This window comes from Phocoena sinus, chromosome 2, assembly GCF_008692025.1.
Source record: "Phocoena sinus isolate mPhoSin1 chromosome 2, mPhoSin1.pri, whole genome shotgun sequence".
In the NCBI taxonomy this organism is placed as follows: domain Eukaryota; kingdom Metazoa; phylum Chordata; class Mammalia; order Artiodactyla; family Phocoenidae; genus Phocoena; species Phocoena sinus.
In genome coordinates this window covers 150532162-150554012 of record NC_045764.1, presented here as the reverse complement: position 1 = coordinate 150554012, position 21851 = coordinate 150532162, and the positions used below count along the sequence as shown (strand labels likewise).

At 43.4% G+C, this 21851-nt stretch overlaps 2 protein-coding genes across 12 annotated transcripts in view; one reads left to right on the top strand and one right to left on the bottom strand.

Moving 5' to 3' along the window:
* Positions 1–4800, top strand: part of MLH3 (mutL homolog 3) — a 28526-nt gene extending 23726 nt beyond the window's left edge. For 3 of the 9 annotated variants that reach the window (XR_004348333.1, XM_032621969.1, XM_032621968.1), the window contains 4 exons: positions 721–744; positions 850–928; positions 3004–3155; positions 4117–4800. Coding sequence is in view for 6 of the 9 variants with exons in the window: in XM_032621969.1 (XP_032477860.1) it covers positions 721–744; positions 850–928; positions 3004–3155; positions 4117–4239 (378 nt within the window). In the remaining 3 variants the exon portion in view is untranslated. Of the gene's footprint in view, positions 1–720; positions 745–849; positions 929–3003; positions 3156–4116 lie in introns of those variants that run through there. The other 6 variants (XM_032621972.1, XM_032621971.1, XM_032621973.1 and 3 more) reach the window with 4 other exon arrangements.
* Positions 713–21831, bottom strand: EIF2B2 (eukaryotic translation initiation factor 2B subunit beta). Of its 3 annotated transcripts, none has more exons than XM_032621976.1 (8): positions 21595–21817; positions 21355–21475; positions 21066–21214; positions 19940–20103; positions 18868–18963; positions 18108–18245; positions 16978–17044; positions 713–2570 (listed from the first exon to the last, which is right to left on the bottom strand). In XM_032621976.1, exons 1-8 carry the CDS (start codon positions 21755–21757, stop codon positions 2449–2451), a joined length of 1020 nt encoding a protein of 339 aa, XP_032477867.1. In that variant the 5' UTR covers positions 21758–21817; the 3' UTR covers positions 713–2448. The 3 variants fall into 3 exon arrangements, with proteins under 3 accessions (XP_032477867.1, XP_032477866.1, XP_032477868.1); XM_032621975.1 differs by lacking the exon at positions 713–2570 and adding an exon at positions 15090–15655 and having other exon boundaries at positions 21595–21831; XM_032621977.1 differs by lacking the exon at positions 713–2570 and adding an exon at positions 15095–15655 and having other exon boundaries at positions 16959–17044; positions 21595–21818.
* Positions 21832–21851: the final 20 nt, after the last annotated feature.

The window sequence follows — 21851 nt, the reverse complement described above, 5'->3', positions numbered from 1 at the left end:
ATTAAATATGCCATATCTCAGAACAGTTTTTAACCTCCAGAGGGTAAACAAATTAGTAGCACGAAATAGTGTCTGCTTTAAATTTCTTTAGTCCTTTTGTAAATGTTAACATCTGCAGGGATGTTACTATTGAAAAGGCTACCCTAGGGACAGAGATATGCAAAGGAGGAGAAATTTCTCAACAAAATGCCTCAGAGAGTAAGCTTTTTGACCTGAAGGGAATTGTCACACACACAAAAAATGCCTGTGGGAACTAAGTGACTACTTATTTTTATGATATTTAAACAAGTGTTATACTGAGTGCATAGTTGTATTGACGATTGTCGTGTATTTATTCTGTTTATGTGCAGTATTAAACATGTTCTAGCTAAGATTATAAATGCAAACAGAGAGCCTCTTAGTGAGAAACCTCCCTGCTATTCAGTTGAGTCATTAGGCTACCAGTTATATAACCTCATGAGTTGATGAGCTATCTCTGGAGAAAGCTTCAGTAGCTAAATACATTCTCCATTCAGTAAGAGTTCTTTCAGTTGTCTTGGTATTTCGTATTCAAAGTGCCTTACAACAAGTAAACTATTTGCATCTAGGTGCTATATTGCTGGAATTCTTTTCTTCAAGAGGCATATTTTAAAGAAGAAAATTGGAATATTTTGTAAATTATCAAAGGGCTATTATAACATAGCAATCGATTAATGCCTGTTTTCCTTTTTCTCCTCGTAGGAATTTATTCAAGAACAATTGGAGGTAAGCTTTTCTCTTATTTTGGGGTTTCACACAGAGACACCGCACACAGAAAGCTCCATTGTCCCACTTGCTTTTCCATTAACAAAGGATGTGTTTATGCATTAGCTACTCCAGGCCACAGGAGGCATCCAACGGACTTTGCCACTGACTGTCCAGAAGGTGTTGGCATCCCAAGCCTGCCATGGTAAGACTCTTGACACACTAGCTATTGAGTGCCTTTGCGTGCTGCGTGCTGGCCGGGTTCAGCAGTTATGAAAGAAGTAGAAGACACGATTATCACCTGCCTCTTGGAGGGTTCAGTTTGGATCAGGAAACAGTACACTAAAAATGAACCCGAAAAAATTACTTTTACAAAGCAAAATACCACCATATATATTGGACCATAATGCAGACTGACTTATATGAGTGGAGCAGTAACTGCATTTTTGAGTCAAGTTTTGAATGAGCTGTGGGACATGGATTCAGAGGAAGGGAGAGATTACTACAGGGGAGGAAATAGCCTGTGCAGAGATCCAAAGGCAGAAACAAATTAGTTATATGAGAAGCAGCAAAGAATATCAGGAAATTAAGCTGGTGAGGAAGCACAGAAACCTAGAAGGTCACAGCAAAACCTTTAGACTTTACACAGAGGGCAAGAATCATTGAGGGTTCTTGAGTAGCGCAATATGATAAAATATAGAAAACGGTATTGGAGGAACTTACTCTAGGGATCATGACAGCCACAGAATCCCCTGCAACTATCATTTGACCATGGTTGGGTGTCCACTCCAGACACCCTCCCTCCATTTGATCTCTCCCCATCAACCTTCTCCTCTCTTCACTTCCTGTCTTTTCTGGCTTTGTAACCTCAGTCGCTCATTAGTTTGTCTCCTGTAAATATCACAAACTCCTTCCCCCCTTTATCCTATCTTTACTCCTCATATTACTCCATCCCCAATTTCATCATCTCTGCCTTCAAAGTGTATCTTAAATGTCTCCGATGTGATCGGTTTCTACTGGCGCCTCCCTAGTTCTTGCCACTGTTGAGTCCTCTGACTTAGTCTCCTCACATCTATTCTGGCTCCCCTTCAAGCCATTCTTCCCTCAACACCCAGAGGAATCTTTTTGAAACATTCCTCTGAGCATGTCATTCTTCTACCAAAAGCCTGACAATGACTACCCATTGCTCATAGGATGAACATTTTATTCTTTACCGTGGCCTGCAGGGGTCTTCATGGTCCAGCCTCTGCCTGCCTCTCCAGTTTCTTCTCACATCCCTCTCCACCTTGCCCTTCACATTCCAGCCTGCTTCCTTGGTCTTGGTCTTGTGTGCTAAATTCTGCGCTTGCCTTTCTCCTCTGTCTGAAATGCCCTTCTGCGCATTCTTCAATTAGCCATGTTTTTCTTAACCTAAGATCTCAGATTAAATATCATTTTGTCAGGAAAGCCTTCCCTGAGCCTCCTAAACTGGGTTTGGTCTTCCGGTTATATATTCTTCGATATTCTATATTTTATAGTACTTATAATTTAAACTATTGTGTAACTGTTTAATGTTTGTCTCACCTATTAGATTGTAAGCATCATGGGGGTGCAGGGCATCCATCTCATTCACTGCCTGGCATACCTCCAACACAGAGTATATACTTAATAAATATTTGTTGACTGAGTGAATTAATGTATGCATAAAGGCAGTTTCTGACAATATGAGAGTTTAGAGTAAGAAGATTATGCTAGAGGGCTTCCCTGGTGGCGCAGTGGTTGGGAGTCCGCCTGCCGATGCAGGGAGCACGGGTTCGTGCCCCGGTCCGGGAAGATCCCACATGCCGCTGAGCCTGCGCGTCTGGAGCCTGTGCTCCGCAAAAAAAAAAAAAAAAAAAAAAAGAAGATTATGCTAGAAATAGAAAAAAGCAGCAAATAAAATGGACACTGTAGGGAAACAATTAGAGATCTTGGTGATAGACTGGCTCTGGATGAAAGATGACCTTGATTTCACAAACCTAAGACGTAGGCAAAAATATTGCTCTCGCCTCTTTGAAAAAACTCTGCAGGCGAAATCCTAACAAGTTAAGGGATGCCTGCTACAGGGATTAGACAGACAGTGACTCCATAAGGAAAGGCTGAGCGCAGGTCTGTCCTGAAGCCAATTTCAAGCAGTATTAAAGTCACATGAAAGGAGCCTCAGAACCACGTTGCTCTTCCCAGATATTTGGCTCTGACCCAGGGCCAGCACCGGTTTCCCACCGTACACACCATACCCTCTTGTTTCTGTCTTTTGTTTAGGGGCCATTAAGTTTAATGACGACCTGAGCCTAGAGGAGAGCTGTCGCCTTATTGAAGCTCTGTCCTGGTGCCAGCTGCCTTTCCAGTGTGCTCATGGCAGGCCCTCCATGCTGCCATTAGCTGACATTGACCACTTGGAGCAGGACAAACAGGTGGAGCAATGACTAACAGGAGACTAGCTCCTATTAACCGAATGTAATCTGTCTTAATCCTTTCCCAATTACGAGAGTTTTGAAAAATATGCATTGGAAGTTTTCTTGGAAGTCTCACCATTTCATCTTCTAGCTCAAATTCAAAATGGAGTTTAGGCTGAACTATCTCATTATACACATGATGCCTTTGTATTTTTTAAGTTTACCACATGTACAGACTGATGTATCCTGAACATTTGTTGCCTACGGGCTCTAGGTTTGATAAGATGCAGAAGTTCTCTCTGGGGCCACAGAAGGTTGGTAGAAACACAGCAAATTCACTGCTGGCAAATGTAGCCGAAACAGCCAGTTGCTTGATAGTACTTACTGGAAATGGTAGCCATCTCCAGGGATCTCTAGAGTAACGATTTGAGGACCTCCAGGCAGGAGACCAAGCTTAGGACATTTCACATTATGCTTTGGCCCTGATTGCTCAGCAGTCCAGGAACAATGATGTGGATAATGCAATAAAGGCACCGAGTGGTTTAAACTAAAGAGCATTTTCTGTCCTTGTTATAATCTTAAATGAAACAGAACGTGAGAGCATAATAGGAATGTCTACGTTGCCACTTTCCAAAATCTTTTATTTTGCTTACCTTTCCTGTCAAGGGCTATAAAGTCTTTTCTTGCATGGAGTTTTCAGGTACTAATGTTTTCTGACTCATCTAGTACATTTTACTCCATTAAGAACTTTTTGTTTCATATGACAGTGAAAAAAATGAAAAAAGTTTTGTCTCCATTCCCAAATAGATGTGCCTCTAGACTGAGTTTTCAGTCCCATTTATCCTAAGGAAATCTATAATCTTTTCCCAATCCAGAAATTAGAAATCAAAACTGATTTGAGTAGCCATAATTAGGAAATACTTATATGCTCCTTGGCTTTTCATACTGCTAATTGGAGTTATTCTCTTTCTTCCCATAGATTAAACCCAATCTTGCTAAACTTCGCAGAATGGCTCAGGCCTGGCATCTCTTTGGAAAAGCAGAAGGATGTGATACAGGGCAAAGCCTGCAGGCATCTGCGCCTCCTTGTGAGCTGCCATGAGAACAGAATTATTGTCTCTAAGGAACCAAAGGGATGCTGACTGTAGGCCTCTGGGCAGAGACTGTGAGCAGCAGGCACTGGCAAGGTCTTGACTGAATGGGCCCAGGGCACCAGTCAGCATCTCCACCTTCCCTGAGCAGATGATCCCTCCAGTTAAGTAGCCAGATGGAATTCAAGCCTAAAGACTGTTCATTCATTGGCATCCATGGACACTGGAGGTTGCCCTATAATATCTACTTTTTGTAATTTATTTGTGGATAAAATCTAATGATTAATTGTTTGATTGTCTGGTTGTTTGTGGGATTTTTGGGGGGTGGGATGGGGTTTTTTGGTTTCGTTTTGCAATTTTTTTCCAGCCTCATAGTTTGCACTGATGTGATCTACCTGGTGCTGAACTCCCAGGGGTCAAGCCTGCCTTCCCTAGACCTCCCACAGCCTGCTCCCACAGCCCCTCCTTCCCCCCCAGCCTCCTCCACTTCCCTCTGCTGCTGCTTTACATTCTGTATCTCAGCCTTAAAGAGTTTCTCCATGCTCATTAAAAACGTGCTGGGTAGTCTTCCACCAGGCCTGTAGTTGGATTATTTTAAGGATAAAAACGGCGGACAAAGAGAAGCAAGGACCAGGATGGAATAGAGCAACTGTAAAGCACTGCTCCTCGTTCTTTGTTTTATTGCCTCCTTAAAACCCTTCAGCTCTGGAAAGCAATCTGCAGATTCAGTGCAATCCCTGTCAAACTACCACTGGCATTTTTCGCAGAACTAGAACAAAAAATTTCACAATTTGTATGGAAACACAAAAGACCCCGAATAGCCAAAGCAATCTTGAGAACGAAAAATGGAGCTGGAGGAATCAGGCTCCCTGACTTCAGACTATACTACAAAGCTACAGTAATCAAGACAGTATGGTACTGGCACAAAAACAGAAATATAGATCAATGGAACAGGATAGAAAGCCAGGAGATAAACCCGCGCACATATGGTCACCTTATCTTTGATAAAGGAGGCAAGAATATACAGTGGAGAAAAGACGGCCTCTTCAATAAGTGGTGCTGGGAAAACTGGGCAGGTACATGTAAAAGTATGAGATTAGAATACTCCCTAACACCATACACAAAAATAAGCTCAAAATGGATTAAAGACCTAAATGTAAGGCCAGAAACTATCAAACTCTTAGAGGAAAACATAGGCAGAACACTCTATGACATAAATCACAGCAAGATCCTATTTGACCCACCTCCCAGAGAAATGGAAATAAAAACAAAAATAAACAAATGGGACCTAATGAAACTTAACAGCTTTTGCACAGCAAAGGAAGCCATAAACAAGACCAAAAGACAACCCTCAGAATGGAAGAAAATATTTGCAAATGAAGCAACTGACAAAGGACTAATCTCCAAAATTTACAAGCAGCTCATGCAGCTCAATAACAAAAAAACAACCCAATCCAAAAATGGGCAGAAGACCTAAATAGACATTTCTCCAAACAAGATATACAGATTGCCAACAAACACATGAAAGAATGCTCAACATCATTAATCATTAGAGAAATGCAAATCAAAACTACAATGAGATATCATCTCACACCAGTCAGAATGGCCATCATCAAAAAATCTAGAAACAATAAATGCTGGAGAGGGTGTGGAGAAAAGGGAACCCTCTTGCACTGTTGGTGGGAATGTAAATTGATACAGCGACTATGGAGAACAGTATGGAGATTCCTTAAAAAACTACAAATAGAACTACCATACGACCCAGCAATCCCACTACTAGGCATATACCCTGAGCAAACCATAATTCAAAAAGAGTCATGTAGTCCGCCTGCTGATGCAGGGGACACGGGTTCGTGCCCTGGTCCGGGAAGATCTCACATGCCGCGGAGCGGCTGGGCCCGTGAGCCATGGCCGCTGAGCCTGCGCGTCCGGAGCCTGTGCTCTGCAACGGGAGAGGCCACGACAGCGAGAGGCCTGTGTACCACAAAAAAAAAAAAAAAAAGAGTCACGTACCAAAATGTTCATTGCAGCTCTATTTATAATAGCCAGGACATGGAAGCAACCTAAGTGTCCATCAACAGATGAATGGATAAAGAAGATGTGGCACATATATACAGTGGAATATTACTCAGCCATAAAAAGAAACAAAATTGAGTTATTTGTAGTGAGGTGGATGGACCTAGAGTCTGTCATACAGAGTGAAGTAAGTCAGAGAAAAACAAATACCGTATGCTAACACATATATATGGAATCTAAGAACAAAACAAAACAAAAAAGGTCATGAAGAACCTAGGGGTAAGATGGGAATAAAGACACAGACCTACTAGAGAATGGACTTGAGGACACAGGGAGGGAGAAGGGTAAGCTGTGACAAAGTGAGAGAGTGGCGTGGACATACATACACTACCAAACGTAAAATAGATGGCTAGTAGGAAGCAGCCGCATAGCACAGGGAGATCAGCTAGGTGGTTTGTGACCACCTAGAGGGGTGGGATAGGGAGGGTGGGAGGGAGGGAGACGCAAGAGGGAAGAGATCTGGGAACATATGTATATGTATAACTGATTCACTTTGTTATAAAGCAGAAACTAACACATCATTGTAAAGCAATTATACTCCAATAAAGATGTTAAAAACAAAACAAAACAAAAAAACCCTTCAGGCAGGTGCAAGCCCACACGGGGTGGTGGCTGGAGCTGGCACCCCTGGCGGCACGCAGCTCCGGAGCCTCCGCCTGCCCACGTGAGGAGCTGTCAGCTCCAGCCCCGCTCTGTCACAAGCTTGTTGATCATATGAAAATTCTAGAAACGGGTCCCTTGACAAGACATCTAAACATGTTGGGACTGGATTTGTGGGGGCTGTACACGTGGTGACGTAATGAAATTCCAGATTCAAGTGGATGAAAAGGGGACGAGCGTGGACGCCAGGTTTAAGATTTGGCTGTGGCTCCGATTGCCTCCAGCCGGTGAGCCACCCCGTGGGTAAAAGGGAACCGGCGGAGGAAGACTTGACCATCAAAACACGGACATAGGTACTCCCCTGGTGGCGCAGTGGTTGAGAATCCACCTGCCAATGCAGGGGACACGGGTTCGGGCCCTGGTCCAGGAAGATCCCACATGCCGCGGAGCAACTAAGCCCGTGCGCCACAGCTACTGAGCCTGCGCTCTAGAGCCCGTGCACAACTACTGAGCCTGTGCTCTAGAGCCCGCGAGCCACAACTACTGAAGCCTGTACGCCTAGAGCCTGTGCTCCGCAACAAGAGAAGCCACCGCAATGAGAAGACCGCGCACCGCAATGAAGAATAGCCCCCGCTCGCCGTAACTAGAGAAAGCCCGTGCGCAGCAACGAAGACCCAACGCAGCCAAAAATAAATAAGTTAATTAAAAACAAAAAACAAAAAAGACACTGGCATAGCCAAGGAACTCTCCTTCCTCCTGTGGCTGCACTGTTCCCTGCTGGCTGAAGGTGCAGCCCAGGCCACCCTGGCGGATGACACAGGGAAACAAGAACCCAAGGGGGCAGAGGCGGAGAAGAAAGGAGCCCTTGGTGAAGAAGCCTCTGCCAGGTCGTATCAGCTGTTTTCTTCCCCTCTCCCACAGTAAAAGAGCTATGGGATACACACATGTGCTGTTCACAGTGTGGCTCAAATGCCAGCAAAATACAGTTTAATTGTTCCGAATCCTGTGGTTTCTTTCAGCCCACATTTATCACCTTAACCCAGTTCATGTATATTTTGAATTATGTATATGATCTCAAAACTGAAATCAATAATGAAGTCTCAAGTTCTGGTAGTCCACGAAGTGCACGAATATCTGATTTCGCCTGAATCTATTTTGGGGAAGATTACCAATAGAATGTCTTGGTCTAATGATTTGGTAGAACCAATTATTGTACATAAAACATATTTGCATATATGTAAAAAATAAAAGAAAGTAAGACAAAAAAATAAATAAAACCCCTTTCAGAGACTGATATTGTTCATATCCCAAACCAGTAAAATGGTGAAAGTACTATGCACTTGTTCTAGAAAACATTTTTTTGTACTTAAGTATCTATGTGAAAGCAATCTTCATATCAAAAATGCAGCATTTATTCTTTCAACCTAGCCAGATGTATTCTCTACCCTTTTTCAGGAGGCAAAGGTTACTTTGGTCCCTTTCCAATTGTACCTTGGTTTCATTACAGTATGCCTAACTAATGGCCTCGTAACTTCATTTGGGACCGGGACTGATCTTTCTGCAGACGCTTGTTATGCCACTCTTAATCCGTACTCCCCCTACCTTTTTAGATGACTTGATTTCTGGTTAATAAGACTCAAAAGACTAAAGTCCTATAAAAGAAAAAAAGAAAAAGCAAAAAAACAGCTGGTAATGTTTTTTTCATCTGGGATGCCATACAATGAGAAAGATGTTGCAGTGAGAATATCTACTTTTTTTTTTTTTTTTTTTTTTGAGAATATCTACTTTTGTATTTCCTGACCAGCCTGCTCCCACTGGTCTTTGTAGCAAATGGAATGATTTTCTTCGTTTTTTAATACAGGAAACAAATTTGTGCTTACGGGAGAAAAATTCATTTGCCGGCAGCCCTGCAGTGAATCTTACGGGAGTGATGAAGTAGTGCATTCACAGAAGGTTTAGGGAAAGCCTTCACTGGTTTTCAAGGGGCTCCTCATAGATCCTTGTAGAATTACGTAATTGGAACCCTGAAGAATAGGCACCACTGGCCTTATTCTTCTAAATACATGTAAGTGGTTTCATAGACTGGGAGGTCTAGCCTTAGAAAGGAGGGTATTTTCAGGGGCTCAGCCTCCAGGCCCGGTGGGGTGCCGTGGCCTCTGGACCTCTGTCTCCCCTCTCCAGAGCTACATGGAGGTCAGCTGTCCTGGGAGTTTTAAAAATCTTTTTAGGTCAGACCAATCTGTACGATTAAAAAAAAGCGTTACGATACCTCTTATATTATGGTGATGGGGTGTGATTTCACAAGGTCTTGCTAATAATCTCAAACCCCTGTGTTCTTGAGAAGAGCAGAGGACTAGAAAAAGTTCTCCAAAAATCATGTAACTAATCATCCTGCCCAGCCTGACTCTAGCAATGCAGGAGATAATTATCCTATCTTAATAATTTATGAACTCAGTAGCATGTATCAGCATAAAACCAACCAATCAGCCCAAAATATCTAACATTATTTTTATTGCCTGTTAGGGTTCTGTTTCATTCTGTTTTAACTCACGTGCCATAAGAGCAGAGATACATTTAATCTTCAAACACATGATGGTAATCATTAACACCTATATGGTGTTTTAAGGTTTACAAATAATATTTGCATAGCTTATTTGAATTTCTTGGCAACCCATGAGATAAGGTGGTATTATTCTCCCCATTTTACAAAGTGGGAAAGTAAGTTTGAAAAATATTCTCTAAGATCACATAGCTAATAAGTAAAGCTGAGAGTGGTATCCAAGTTTTCTGGCTCCAAGAACAAGAATACTAGCTACCATTTTTTTTTAAAGATGTTATTTTATTTTTAATGTTTATTTATTTATTTGGCTGTGTCGGGTCCCGGTTGTGGCACACGGGCTCTTTGTCACGGGCTCCTCTAGTTGTGGTATGTGGGCTCCAGAACGTGCAGGCTCAGTGGTCACGGCACACGGGCTCAGTTGCCCCGCGGCATATGGGATCTTAGTTTCCTGACCAGGGATCGAACCTGCGTCCCCTGCATTGGAAGGTGGATTCTTAACCACTGGACCACCAGGGAAGTCCTGATACTAGCTTCCATTTACTGAGGGCTCACTATATACCAAATGCTTTGTATACATGATCTCTAATCCTTACAACGGTCCTCTTAGGAAACTAGTATCTCTCTCTTGCCGTGAGACTACTGAACCTCAGAGATGTTAACCGGTTTGCTGAGAGGGAGAATTCCAGCCCAGGTCTGTAGGACTTCACACTGCACACGTTCCCATTATTACCCACACTGCCCTATATCTTTTTAATTTATTAGGGATTTATCAGTTTGTAAACCTAGTGGTTTAACTGTACTTGATTCTGGTTAGCGGAGGCTTTGTTAACTTGAGAGATGAGATGTGTAACGAAGCCATTCTTAACGAGTTCCTTTGTCAGTAACACTCATCAGAACTGGATAGAGAAATAAAGGTGCATACCTTCAAGAAGCTTAGCTTCAGCCAGAGAGAGACAAGGAAACTAATGATAGACTAGGTAACTTCCTCTAAGTGTAGGGATCACCCTGAGTTACAGCTATGTCTTTATTATTTAAATAAATGGAAATGAACAATTCTACCGTCAGAATTAAGGCTATATAGATGGCAATAGGAGCTAGTATCAGAAAAGCTTAAAGCAAAGCTTAGAATGTAGGCTAGAAGGAAAAGGAGAGTCTGGGGAGGGGGCTAGGGCAAAGTCCGGAACCCAGCTGGGGATCTGGAACTCCATGAGTAGTTGAGAACGGAGAGGGTCTAGCAATCAGACGTCAGAGCAAGGCAAAAGGTCAGACACAAATGAGCAGCTGGGATCTGAGCCTAACAGATAATAAAAAGAACAAGGCAACCATAACAGGTCACAGCAGGAAGGGGCCCAAGGCCAAGTTCTAGAGATGTGCAGGGGGCTGAGGAAGCCATGCCAAGTAAGAACAGATGCAGCCCATCAGTTCCTAGACGGCACTGACAACCAGGCTCAGCCCGAGCTTCAGGTGGGGGCCAGTACCCGCGTATCTGAAGGAAGGGAAGAGCAGTTTCTGGCACAAAGAACTAGACTCTCCCTACCTGTTTTCCACTGAAGTGCACCTCCTTCCATCAAAACCCTTCACAAAAGCAGGCTAACAATGAGAACTGACTGGTATGTTTGCCACTGTATATCGTGCCAATTTTCACCCCTTCTCAGCTGAAGTTGCTCATCAACAGTGAGATGGCAAAAAGGTGGGCTCAGAAGAAAGGAAAAGAAAGCTTGGGAAACCAAAAATCTGGATAATCTGCACGAAATAAACACTTCCTTCCTTCTATCTCTCCATTTATTCATTTATTTATCATTCAGTAACATTTAGTGAGTCCCTTCTAAATGTACTGAGGCAGAAATTGTGGAAGAGATAAAGAAAAAAGAAGTTATCTTATGGTTTAGGATTTTTCAAGACCTCAAATCACTTTCATCCCATGCCCATTTGTCACAGAGCACTCAATCTTATCCAGAGACATCTGATAAAGTTCAGGCAACCTGATCAAAGCCTGTGGGAATCTGAGTGTCTTACATCTGAGTGTCTCCATCTATCGAACCAGCAAGCTAGCATGACTCAAGTAGCGGTGTGAAGAAGCTGGATTTGGCCAGACTTTCCCTGTACAACTTGCCTGACTAAACAACTTGCTCTAAGGAGCATCCAATTAATCAAAAAAAAAAAAAAAAATGGTAGTTTGGAGTTAGCTACTGCTATTAGTTTATCATTACTTAAGTATTTCATGACCTCTCTTTTATAGTAGTTAACTGCAGAATTTTACATATAAATTATGAACCTTTGGAATCTTGTCAAGTTTTTAAGTAGCTTCCTTCTTCTCTAGGCAGGTCTTAATTCTAAATGTAAGTAGGGACTTCCCTGATGGTGCAGTGGTTAAGAATCCGCCTGCCAATGCAGGGGACATGGGTTCGAGCCCTGGTCCAGGAAGATCCCACATGACGCGGAGCAACTAAGCCCGTGCGCCACAACTACTGAGCCTGCGCGCCTAGATCCTGTGCTCCACAACAAGAGAAGTCATGACAATGAGAAGCCCGTGCACCACAACGAAGAGTAGCCCCCGCTCACCACAACTAGAGAAAGCCCGCACACAGCAACGAAGACCCACAGCCAAAAATAAATAATAAATAAATAAATTTATAAAATAAATAAATGTAACTAACATGCCTGCAAAAACACTACTGAAAGGCCCCTTCTCGTCAGCACAATATTTAATTTAAACATTAGGCGATCGTCGTTTCAAGTGTGGTTAGGCTTGAAGGCAGCCCTCTGCTGTGTGTTGTGAAGACTGAAAGCTTAGACTATAGCTCTTTATTGGTTGTAATCGCTTAGCCATTGCACAACATCCTGGAACAACTGTTTGGTGAATGAAAGGATAATCCAAAGCAGAGATAAAAAAACATTTCCAAACCACATTTCAAAATAGCTCCTTTGTGTCAACTAGATGCATGTCTGCAGAGGGAGTTTTTGCAAGGACAGGTGGATAGTGTAGGCCTTTACAATAATTACATCACCATCTGGTACTATCTTTATGGCAAAGCATTCTGATGTACTGAGTTCTACATATGTGGTATTACAGAGTCATGGAGCTCAATGGTGGAACTGTGAGCCTGGCAGCCTTCATAAACCCGAAGACTGCTGCAACAGATTACTTTGAGAAATGGCTTTGAAGCGTATCTGTGAAACTTATGATCTTACGAGTACCGGCAGTTTTTTCTTTGAGGTATCACTTTACACTTCAGTTTTTCTTGGTAGAGTATTTTTCAGAGACTTCTCTTAAGAGGCTATGTTGGGAATTTCTATTCCTTATTTGAGTTCCAGGAATTGTGCCTTTCCTGCCCTCCGTCCAAATTGGAAGACATAAACCGTGGGAAAAAGCGTCTTTACAACTGTGTTGAGTAAGTGATCTAACTTGGTTTATTAAGCGTATTCAGGAAGACTTCCACGTCCATGTAATCCTCTATTAATTTTCCAAGCTACAACAGTTTTTAAATGAGCTTCTGGATTCTGCTGCAAAAGCAGGGGTGAGAGGCAAGCCCAAACAAAGGCTGATAAGGTAGGAAGCTGACACAAACGCCTTAGCTTCTCCCTGTTCAGATCAGGTTCTCCCTTTCCAATATTTACTCTTCCTCAACTGGGAAAAGGGAGAGAGAGAAATAGAAAAACCAGGCATATAAACAGCTTTGTGGGATTTACTTGACTGAGGTTCTAAAGAGTACGCATTTGTGCAGTTCTGTTCTAGGCACTGTAAGTGTTGACCAAAGAGACAGCCTCTACCCTGGTAAACTTCATCCATCTCAGTTCTGCCTGGGCAGGATGTTGGTGCTAATTTTAGACGCAGGGACCAAGATGCACAAAGGACAAGTATCATAAAGCACTTCTGGAGCCAGAAACAGATTTCAGTTCCTTGACTCACTGCTGCTCTTACCCCAGAGCACATGGTCGTACCCAAGTGAGCTACCGTCAAGAACTGGTGCCTTCAGAGGAGACAATTGCTCGAAATTGGTAGCTATAAGCCACTTCACTGAGAAAGCATGGGGTCTTAGATGCTTTAAGAAATAACTGACAGAGACCTAAGTGAGCCAGGCTCTTCTGTGTCAGAGAGCTTTTAGGTCAGTCCTTTAGACTGACCCTCTTCAGTCTTGCTCTTTCCCTGTCTCAAGGAAGATAAGAATCCTAAGGAAAGGATCTGCCCATGTCAAGTAGCTAACAGAGAGTGGAGCCCTTTCCCTCATCGTCTACCTCTGGCCAGTGTTTATCAAAACAAGGTTATCAAATGCCCTGTTAAAATCCCTTGGGTTGCTTGTTAAACATGCAGATTCCCAGAACTTCCTCCCGTACCTCATAGACACTGCTGCAAGAGGCAGGAGGCTGGCTTTGTGACAAGCATCCCAGGGGGTTCCCCCTGCACACTCAGTGGACCTTGGACCCCTGTTTTGGACCAAACTTCCCAAACATGGCATCCAGATCATCTGGATAACCTGGGGAGACTTTTTGAAATCATAATTACTAAAGTAGTACACATAAAAAATAGAAACAATATACAAACACACTAAATAAAATTAGAAGCTGTCCCCCTTCTTGCCACCGTTTGGTGTTATTCTTCCAGACTTTTATCCTATGCATGCATATATTTTGTTTTAAGGAAGTTAGTTAGGGTCATATCATGTAGATTGCTCTGCAGCTTGTTTTCCCAGCTTGATTTTGGTTTTATACAGAATATAAAATAGACTTGCTTACAAATCTATCCCATTCATTAACACAAGGGTCACCACTCAGATGCCTACAAGGGTTCGGCAGACAACATAAATGAGTTTAGTGGACATGGCTTGGAACTGCAGAAAACTGGGGGTTTTCCATTTAATGGAATTAGAAGCTACCCAACTATAGCCAAATGCTGCCATTTGGGAATGTGGGCCCAGAGTTGCCAAATCTTCAGGAGTAGCAAGAAATCTGAATTTGTTTAATGTGTAACCTCCAGATTTTAAAATACTGGTAAATAATTCAAATTAAATACTAGATGAACCATCTAAAATGTCTAATCCAGACACTGATCTCAAGCCACCCTTTGAAACCTCTGTTGCAGTGTATACATAATGTTCCACGGTACATCATACTTATTTTAAAACCTGTCTTGTTTTTAACTAACAGAATACAAAATGCTATATTGCTGGACACTTAGGCTGTGACATTACAGCTGCTACAATGGACATTCTTGTCTGTGTCTTTGTGTGCTTGTAAAAATAATTCTAGAAGACTCAAAATTGCCCTGGAAAAGGTTGTACCAATTTACAATCCTATTAACAGTACATAAGGGGGTCCTTTTCTGGGGCACTCTAAGCAGATTCCCATGTGCCATCCCAGAGATCAGATGCAGTAGGTCTGGGATTGTATATTTTCTCAAACTCCCAGATGATTCTGATGATCAGTGATTTTGGAACCACTGTCTTGGATTATTAACAAGTTGTTTGGGATAAATTCCAGTCAGTTATAAAGGAATCATAAATACTTTCATCTGCCTTTCTGTTTTAGGCTGTTACCTCTGATTATTGCCCTCTATGAAAACACCAAAGGGCTCTGCTGCTGCTGTTGCAGGCACTTCAGTCAGAGCAGGACAGTAAATAAACCAACTCAGGAACCTTCGAGCAGCCTTTATTGGCACAGCCTCAGAAAAGGCGTGGTAGTCATTTCTGAGCAAAAACCTGTGGCCCAGCAAGGTCTTCAGTGCTGTGTTTAACACACCACTGAACCAGAAAGTTTAAGTTCCTGAAACAGACGCCCCAAGTCACTAAGAGGCTCCAAAATCAATAGGTCAAGCCCTGCTGCTCTGTTGAGACCTGAAAGGCAAAAAATCGTCCTGGATGTGCATCCTGGTTATAGGATGACTGAAACAGTGGGGAACAGTATCAGTATCAAGTTTTCTCAGCTTGACTCCAGATCACTCCCCCATTACAAGGAAGATGTGTTTCAGCTGTGGCACTGAAGTCTCCACTCCATTCTGTGTTTGCCTAAGCAGCTTCTGCTTAGGACGAGTGGTGGTCATAGGACATGATCATCAGGATGGTACAGCTCACTCATCAGGCGGTAGATGTAGGAAGGTGCATTCCCACCAATGTTGGAGATAAAGAGGGTAATGAGCTCTGGGGGAACGTAGTCAAACACAGGGCAATGAACACTGACTTTCTCCAAGATGTCCCCTGAAAGGTAATCACATGAGCAAAAGATAAAACCAAGGCTCCTGTTCTAATAATTAAGTATCTTATAGATTCTAGGCTCAGTAATGCAAGTACACTCGCCACCCCAAGGAAGGGAAACTGCACAACATACAAACCAGAAGAGATGACTTCAGTTCATGATACACCCTATGCTTATAACTGTCTAATGCCTTTCCATAGATAACCCTTAGAATAATATTCAAATTTGGGATTGCACCTTCAAGATCTGGCCCCTCGCCACCACACTACACTAATTATAGTTCATATTACTCTCTCTCTTGCTCATTACTCTCTAGCCACATGGCCATGTTCTTCCAACTGGCAAAGCATGTACCTAAATCAGGCCCTTTGCACCAACACCTGGAAAACTCTTTCCTTCATCTTCACACAGCAGGCTGTATTCCTTCAGGACTCTGCTGAAATGCCATCTCATTAAGGCCCTTCCCCGGACCAAGGTAGTCCCCTCGTCACTTTCCATCTCATCCTTCGTATTTGTTTTCTTCCTAAAACATCCCATGACCTGACATATTCTTGTCTGTCTTTTGCAACATAATGTAAACTCTGGGGGAGCAGGGCCTATCTATGTTATTCACTGTTATATCCCTAGTGCCTGAAATAGTGTTGGATACACAGTGGGTACTCAATAGTCATAAATATTTCTTGAAAGAATGAATGTTTGGATAAATGGTGAAGTTATTCAATTTCCAAGAAGAATCAGCACCCCGAGTACTATGCTTTGCTCCAGGAGGGTGTTAAAGCCCATGCGAACTGTTGACGAGGCAGCAGGCTCACTGAGCAAAGCTGCCTTCAGAATATGTGAGAGAAATGGACCCCAACACACAAAGGTGTCCAGGCTACAGGCGAGTTTCAGAAGTAACATTTCAGAGCCTGCTTTCTTTGGCAGTCACGTTACCAAAATGACTCCCTGCAGCAGCTGAAAACAAGAACATTTTCTCATTGGGTTGTCGCCTGTGTCTCAAAGAACTTTCAAGGCCAAACCCAGTCAGTGCTGGGTGATCCAACCCGCCATGGCCCCAATAACGCAGCTAAAATATATTAGTTTTAGAAGAAAATGAACATGGATTAGATCAGGACCCCGAGCACTAAGCTGCTAAAGAGAACAGTCCCCACAAGAAGTATGATAAAAAAAACACAACCTGACGGCATTCAATCCCACTGGCCACCAAAACCAAAGCCAAAAAAAAAAAAAAAAAAAAAAACCAAAGCCAAAAGACCGAAACACATACACAAAAACCCAAAACACACAAGCGCGTGTGCCACATACATTCAAGCAACTTCTGTACCTTCTGTGAAAGGCAGGACTTCTTCAGGAGCCACAAACTTGTGAAATGAATCTTCTTCATTGGGGAACTGGAAAAGAATTAGGGAAAAAGAAAAAAGAAAAAAAAAAGAGAGTGTCAGCTCATCTGACACTTCCACTTTTAGGTATACACCCAAGAGAAATAAAAAACATACATCCACAGACATTTGATTACAAAGGCTTACAGCAGCATTATTCACAAAAGCCAAAAGGTAGAAGTAACTCAGATGCTTATCAACAGATGAATGGATAATTAAATTGTGGTATATCCCTGCAATGGAATACTATTCGGCCACAAAAAGGAACAAAGTACTGTGCTACGACTCGGATGAAGCCCCAAAACATTACGCTAAGTGAAAGAAATCAGAAACAAAAGGGTCCATGTTGTATGACTCCTTTTATGTGAAATATCAAAAATAAGCAAATCCATAGAGACAGAAAGCAGATTAGCAATTACTAGGAGATGGGGAGAAGGAGGAATAGGGAGTGATTACTCAATAGGTACAGAGTGTTTTTCTGGGATGATGAAAAAGTTTTGAAACTAGAGAGTGGTAGTTGCACAATGCTGTGAATGTAGTAAATGCCACTGAACTATACAACTTTAAATGGTTAATTGTATGTTATGTGAAGTTCACCTCAATTTTTAAAAAAGTAGACACCTATAGATAGGCTGATATGTTCAAAGCAAGTAGTTTCTATCACTGGTGAAACTGCTCTTCACTTTGTAACTTCCTATATTCAGGCTACAGAGGACAGTCTCTGGAACAAATAAAACCAATTCTATGTTTCTAGTTTCAACTTACTTGGCATTTTCAGAAATGGTGTCAGCGAGTGGTGGCAATGTAAACAAAGGGCCTTCCCCAACTGCGTATTGTCCTGACCTTACAAGTTTGACTTCCTGAAGCTGACAGGTTGTAACTATCAATGGCTTTTCCTGGATCAAGACCTCTGTGGCTTTTTCCAGCCTCCACTGGGTCTAATCCATTGAGTAAATGCAGACAAAGAGAAGCCCCAGAGTGAGAAGGTTGAAGGCCCACAGTTCAGACCTACACCTTGACTTCCTTCTGTTGGCTAGAGACAGACGAGAGAGCAGATGGAGACAGACAGACATACCTGTGGGGAAAGCTTGAACATAGGTGCACAGACGATGAGTGGGGTGGAATGGTGTTTTGCTGCCAGTGCTAGAGTATGAGTTCCTGTCACAGCTCTCAGGGCACCGTTGGCCAGGATGGTCTTTGTGCCAATGATCACCTTTGGGACAGGAAAGAAAATGTTAGCCATCCTAGGAATAGAGCCCTAAATAGGCCATTGGGCACAAGAGCCGGAATGCTCAGCCTCAGTCTTGGTGTACTGGGAGGTCACACGCTGGTACACCCAAGGGAAAGGGAGTCTAGGCTCAGACCACAAGTTCTAGCATAAAAGTGGGTTCGCAAGGGAAGAATGATCATAGTACAGGACAGGAAACTGCAATATCTACTGTTCTTAGCCCTGTCTTTCCTGGAAATCTATCTTTCATACCTCCTGAGAAGCAGGGAGCCTTTCTTCCACCATCCACCACCGCCAAGCTCTCTGAGCAGAAGTGAGCAGCCCTTTACCAGATCCCTAGCAGCTGACACACTTACCTTAGTCCCACTTAATTCTTTTCAATGCTTTAACCAAAATGAGGCTCCTCCAAGTGAGGAATAATGATTCAGATAAAGGGGGAAACAAAATCAGTTAATAGATTAAAAAGGCCCATGTATATATTTTTAAAAGGTGCTAGAAACTTTCTTCCCTTCTCATGGATATTGGGGGTGGGGTGGGGGGGGGAGAACCAACATTTTAGAAGTATAATCTTCATGAATTTGACACACTATAACCCAAATACACCCACCTTGTTGACTCTTGACATAACAGCAAAAATGGCAGCATCTGTCATGACAGTCGTCTCAATACCTGTTTTGGACAAATTGACTGCCATCTCATGACCCTGCAATAGGAGAGAAAGGCTGATGCTGGGAGGAAGAGTGAGAGAGAATGAAAGCGCTCTGGGGATTCTGTGATACTGGGCATATCCAATGTGCAATTTCCAACAGATAACTAACTCATCTGGTAGGTATTCTCTGGGAAGCAGGAGGAAGCCCAGGAGACTCTAATAAATGTTTATTACTCCCCAGCAGCACTAGGACAGCCACAAAACTGGAAATATGACTTTCTTGCATAATCCAGCAGAGCTGACAAGACAGATCCTAGCTCATTATTTTACTGCATCCTTACATACTTCCTTTTTTGGAGACCTATTATTTACCTAAAGATTGAGTGAGGTTAGACCAAGCATCAGTCATCCTCAAGGTAATTTACCCTATTTTGATTCCTAAAACAACCAATAGTTATATTTTTCTTGGGCCTAGCAGCTCACCCAACTTTCTTATTTTTTTTTCTTTTTTTACCCAGTTCTATGAAAACATTTATTGAGCCTTTATTTTACAGAAGTGAATACCACTGACTCTCTCAAGGAGTTTTTAGGAGAGGCATATATATATATAAAACTTTATATATATATATAAAACTCTAACATGCAGTAATAGATATAATAATAGAGGTACTGAAGTAGGAAGTAGTATAGAGCTAGAATTGATTCATTTACTATTGGAAGGGTTGGGGAGAAGGGGGATAAGAACAGCCGTGAAAAACAGTTTCCCAGAGGAGATGATATCTAAACTGGGTCTTGAAGGTTAAAAACAAAGGTTTCATTCTTTATATGGTATGAAAAATATGTCACCCAACTTTCCTAAACCAATGTTTAAGAATGTTAACAGGATGAACTTGAAAATTCCCTTAGTGTTTTACTTTGTCTTCTCACTGTGCCTTGCTTATCAATTCAAAGATGGCATGGAGCCCACCTACCCCTCCTTTATTCTCTCCTTATTTTAAATTTTTCTTAGCAACTCCAGCAGTCCCCGTACCTGACAGAAAGGTGCACACTCTGCCACGATGACATGGAATTTCCTCTTTCGGGCAGCCTCTTTGAGGAAGGCCTCCACTGTTCGGGAGAAGCCAATGGTCATGATCACCTCATTGGAATGGATGTGCTCCAGAGCCTGGGCTGCGATGTTCTCCGTTGTCCCTTCTGCAAGAAGCCAGTTTTTCAAGAAAAATATGACACTGCTATACTACAACACAGACAGACACTACAGAAAACAGAAAGGGATGTGCACCCTTCTCTAGACTGCCCACCTAGCAGACCCTGGTAACACGTGGTCAATGGACTTAATGTGCAATGTCACCTTTCCTTAAAAGCCCTGCTCCTCCACGATCTTCCATCTCCCAAGTTCTCAGCCTACCCTCTTGCCCAGCAGCACCCCTATTCATCAACTTACTCCCCGTGCCCCTGCCGGGTCCCAACACCAGCTCTTTACAATTGACTTTGAAGACAATGAATTTAGGCAAGAAATGGTCCAATTTGGGAAATTCTAAAGTGCTGAGCGTGGGGTAAACAGAGCTTCCCCCAAAAGAACTCCTCCTCCAAAAGGTGGCCACAACACCTCCAACTGACAGGGAGGCCACGGTAGAAAAACTGGGGGTGGGGTGGGGGGGTGGATGTGGAAGCAGCAGCTCAGTGCACAGACAGACTCGGCTTCTTCCTCCCCTGGGAACGCTGACTGCAATAAGTATCTACAGTTCTCCCGAGTCACATAGACAAGGTGGGTGGAGGCGGCCTGTGTGTATGTGTATGTGTATGTATATGTGTATGTGTGTCTGTATAAAAATTCAAGAGGAAGTTTAGTGAAGGACGGTCTATCAACTGTGGTTTTCGGGGGTTCATCTTCTTTAAAATAAAAATAAAGCTCTTCCCAAATAGAGTCTCCGCCACAGCGGATCTGCAGTCAATAAGGGGTTAGTCTGTAAGGAAATGTAAAGAGGGTTATCTTAGTCTGCCACCTATTCCAACCCTTCCTAATCAGGATGAGGGCAAACTTCCGAGAACCAGAGGACTGGTAATCTCCCATCTCTGCTGATGACAACTTCCAGGGTCTTCTGTTCCCTCATCTGCCTGCCACCTGTCCTGTCCACCTAGGGATCAGGACTCACCCAGTTCCACAAGCAGCTCATTAATTGCTTCAATGATGTTGGACTGGAGTTGAGCATAATGGGAGCGGAAATCCTCGCTCAGGCCCCCGGATGTCAAGAGTTTGTGCAGGGACTCCTGCTGATCGCTCTCGTCGCTGCGTCCGTGGAGTCTATGGAGGCAACAAGACCCAAAGAGGGAGGTGGGGAAGAGATGTGGTCATTAAGGTAACAACAGCTGCTCAGCTCCAATAAAGGCTCCATGTAAAAAGCGTCACTGGGTCCAACCCCCGGCCCAGGACGTGGGCCTGACCTGCCATACTCCTCCCGGATAATCCTGAGCACTCTCCGCACCATGTTGCCCACAGTGGTCTCTGAGGGTTGAGCAGCCGTCATCCTCCGGCCTTCTCTGCGGATCAATTCCATCAGCTCCCCTGTCGTCCAAAGAGAGAGGGTAAGCGCGGCAAGGGCGCGGTGGGGCCTGGGCGACTTTCCGCCCGGGGATCGGAAACGGAAAGTGGCGAGGGAGGCGATGGAGCTAGGCCTGCCTCACCTGCATTGCTCCAGCGGTGGTCCGTGATGATCCGGCGCAGCAGCCCCAGGGTCTCCCGGGCCATGTCCTCGGAGCTGTGCCGCCCGCCGCCCCGCTTCAGTGCCTCTACGAAACTCTCGATTCTCTCGGACAACTCCGAGCCCTTGGCCTCAGCCCCCGGCATCTCGAAAAAACCCGCCTCGCCAGCGGAATCCACACCTGCACGACCTCCAGACTTGCACTTCCGGGGCAGGAGAGGTCGGCTTCCGCTCTGCGAG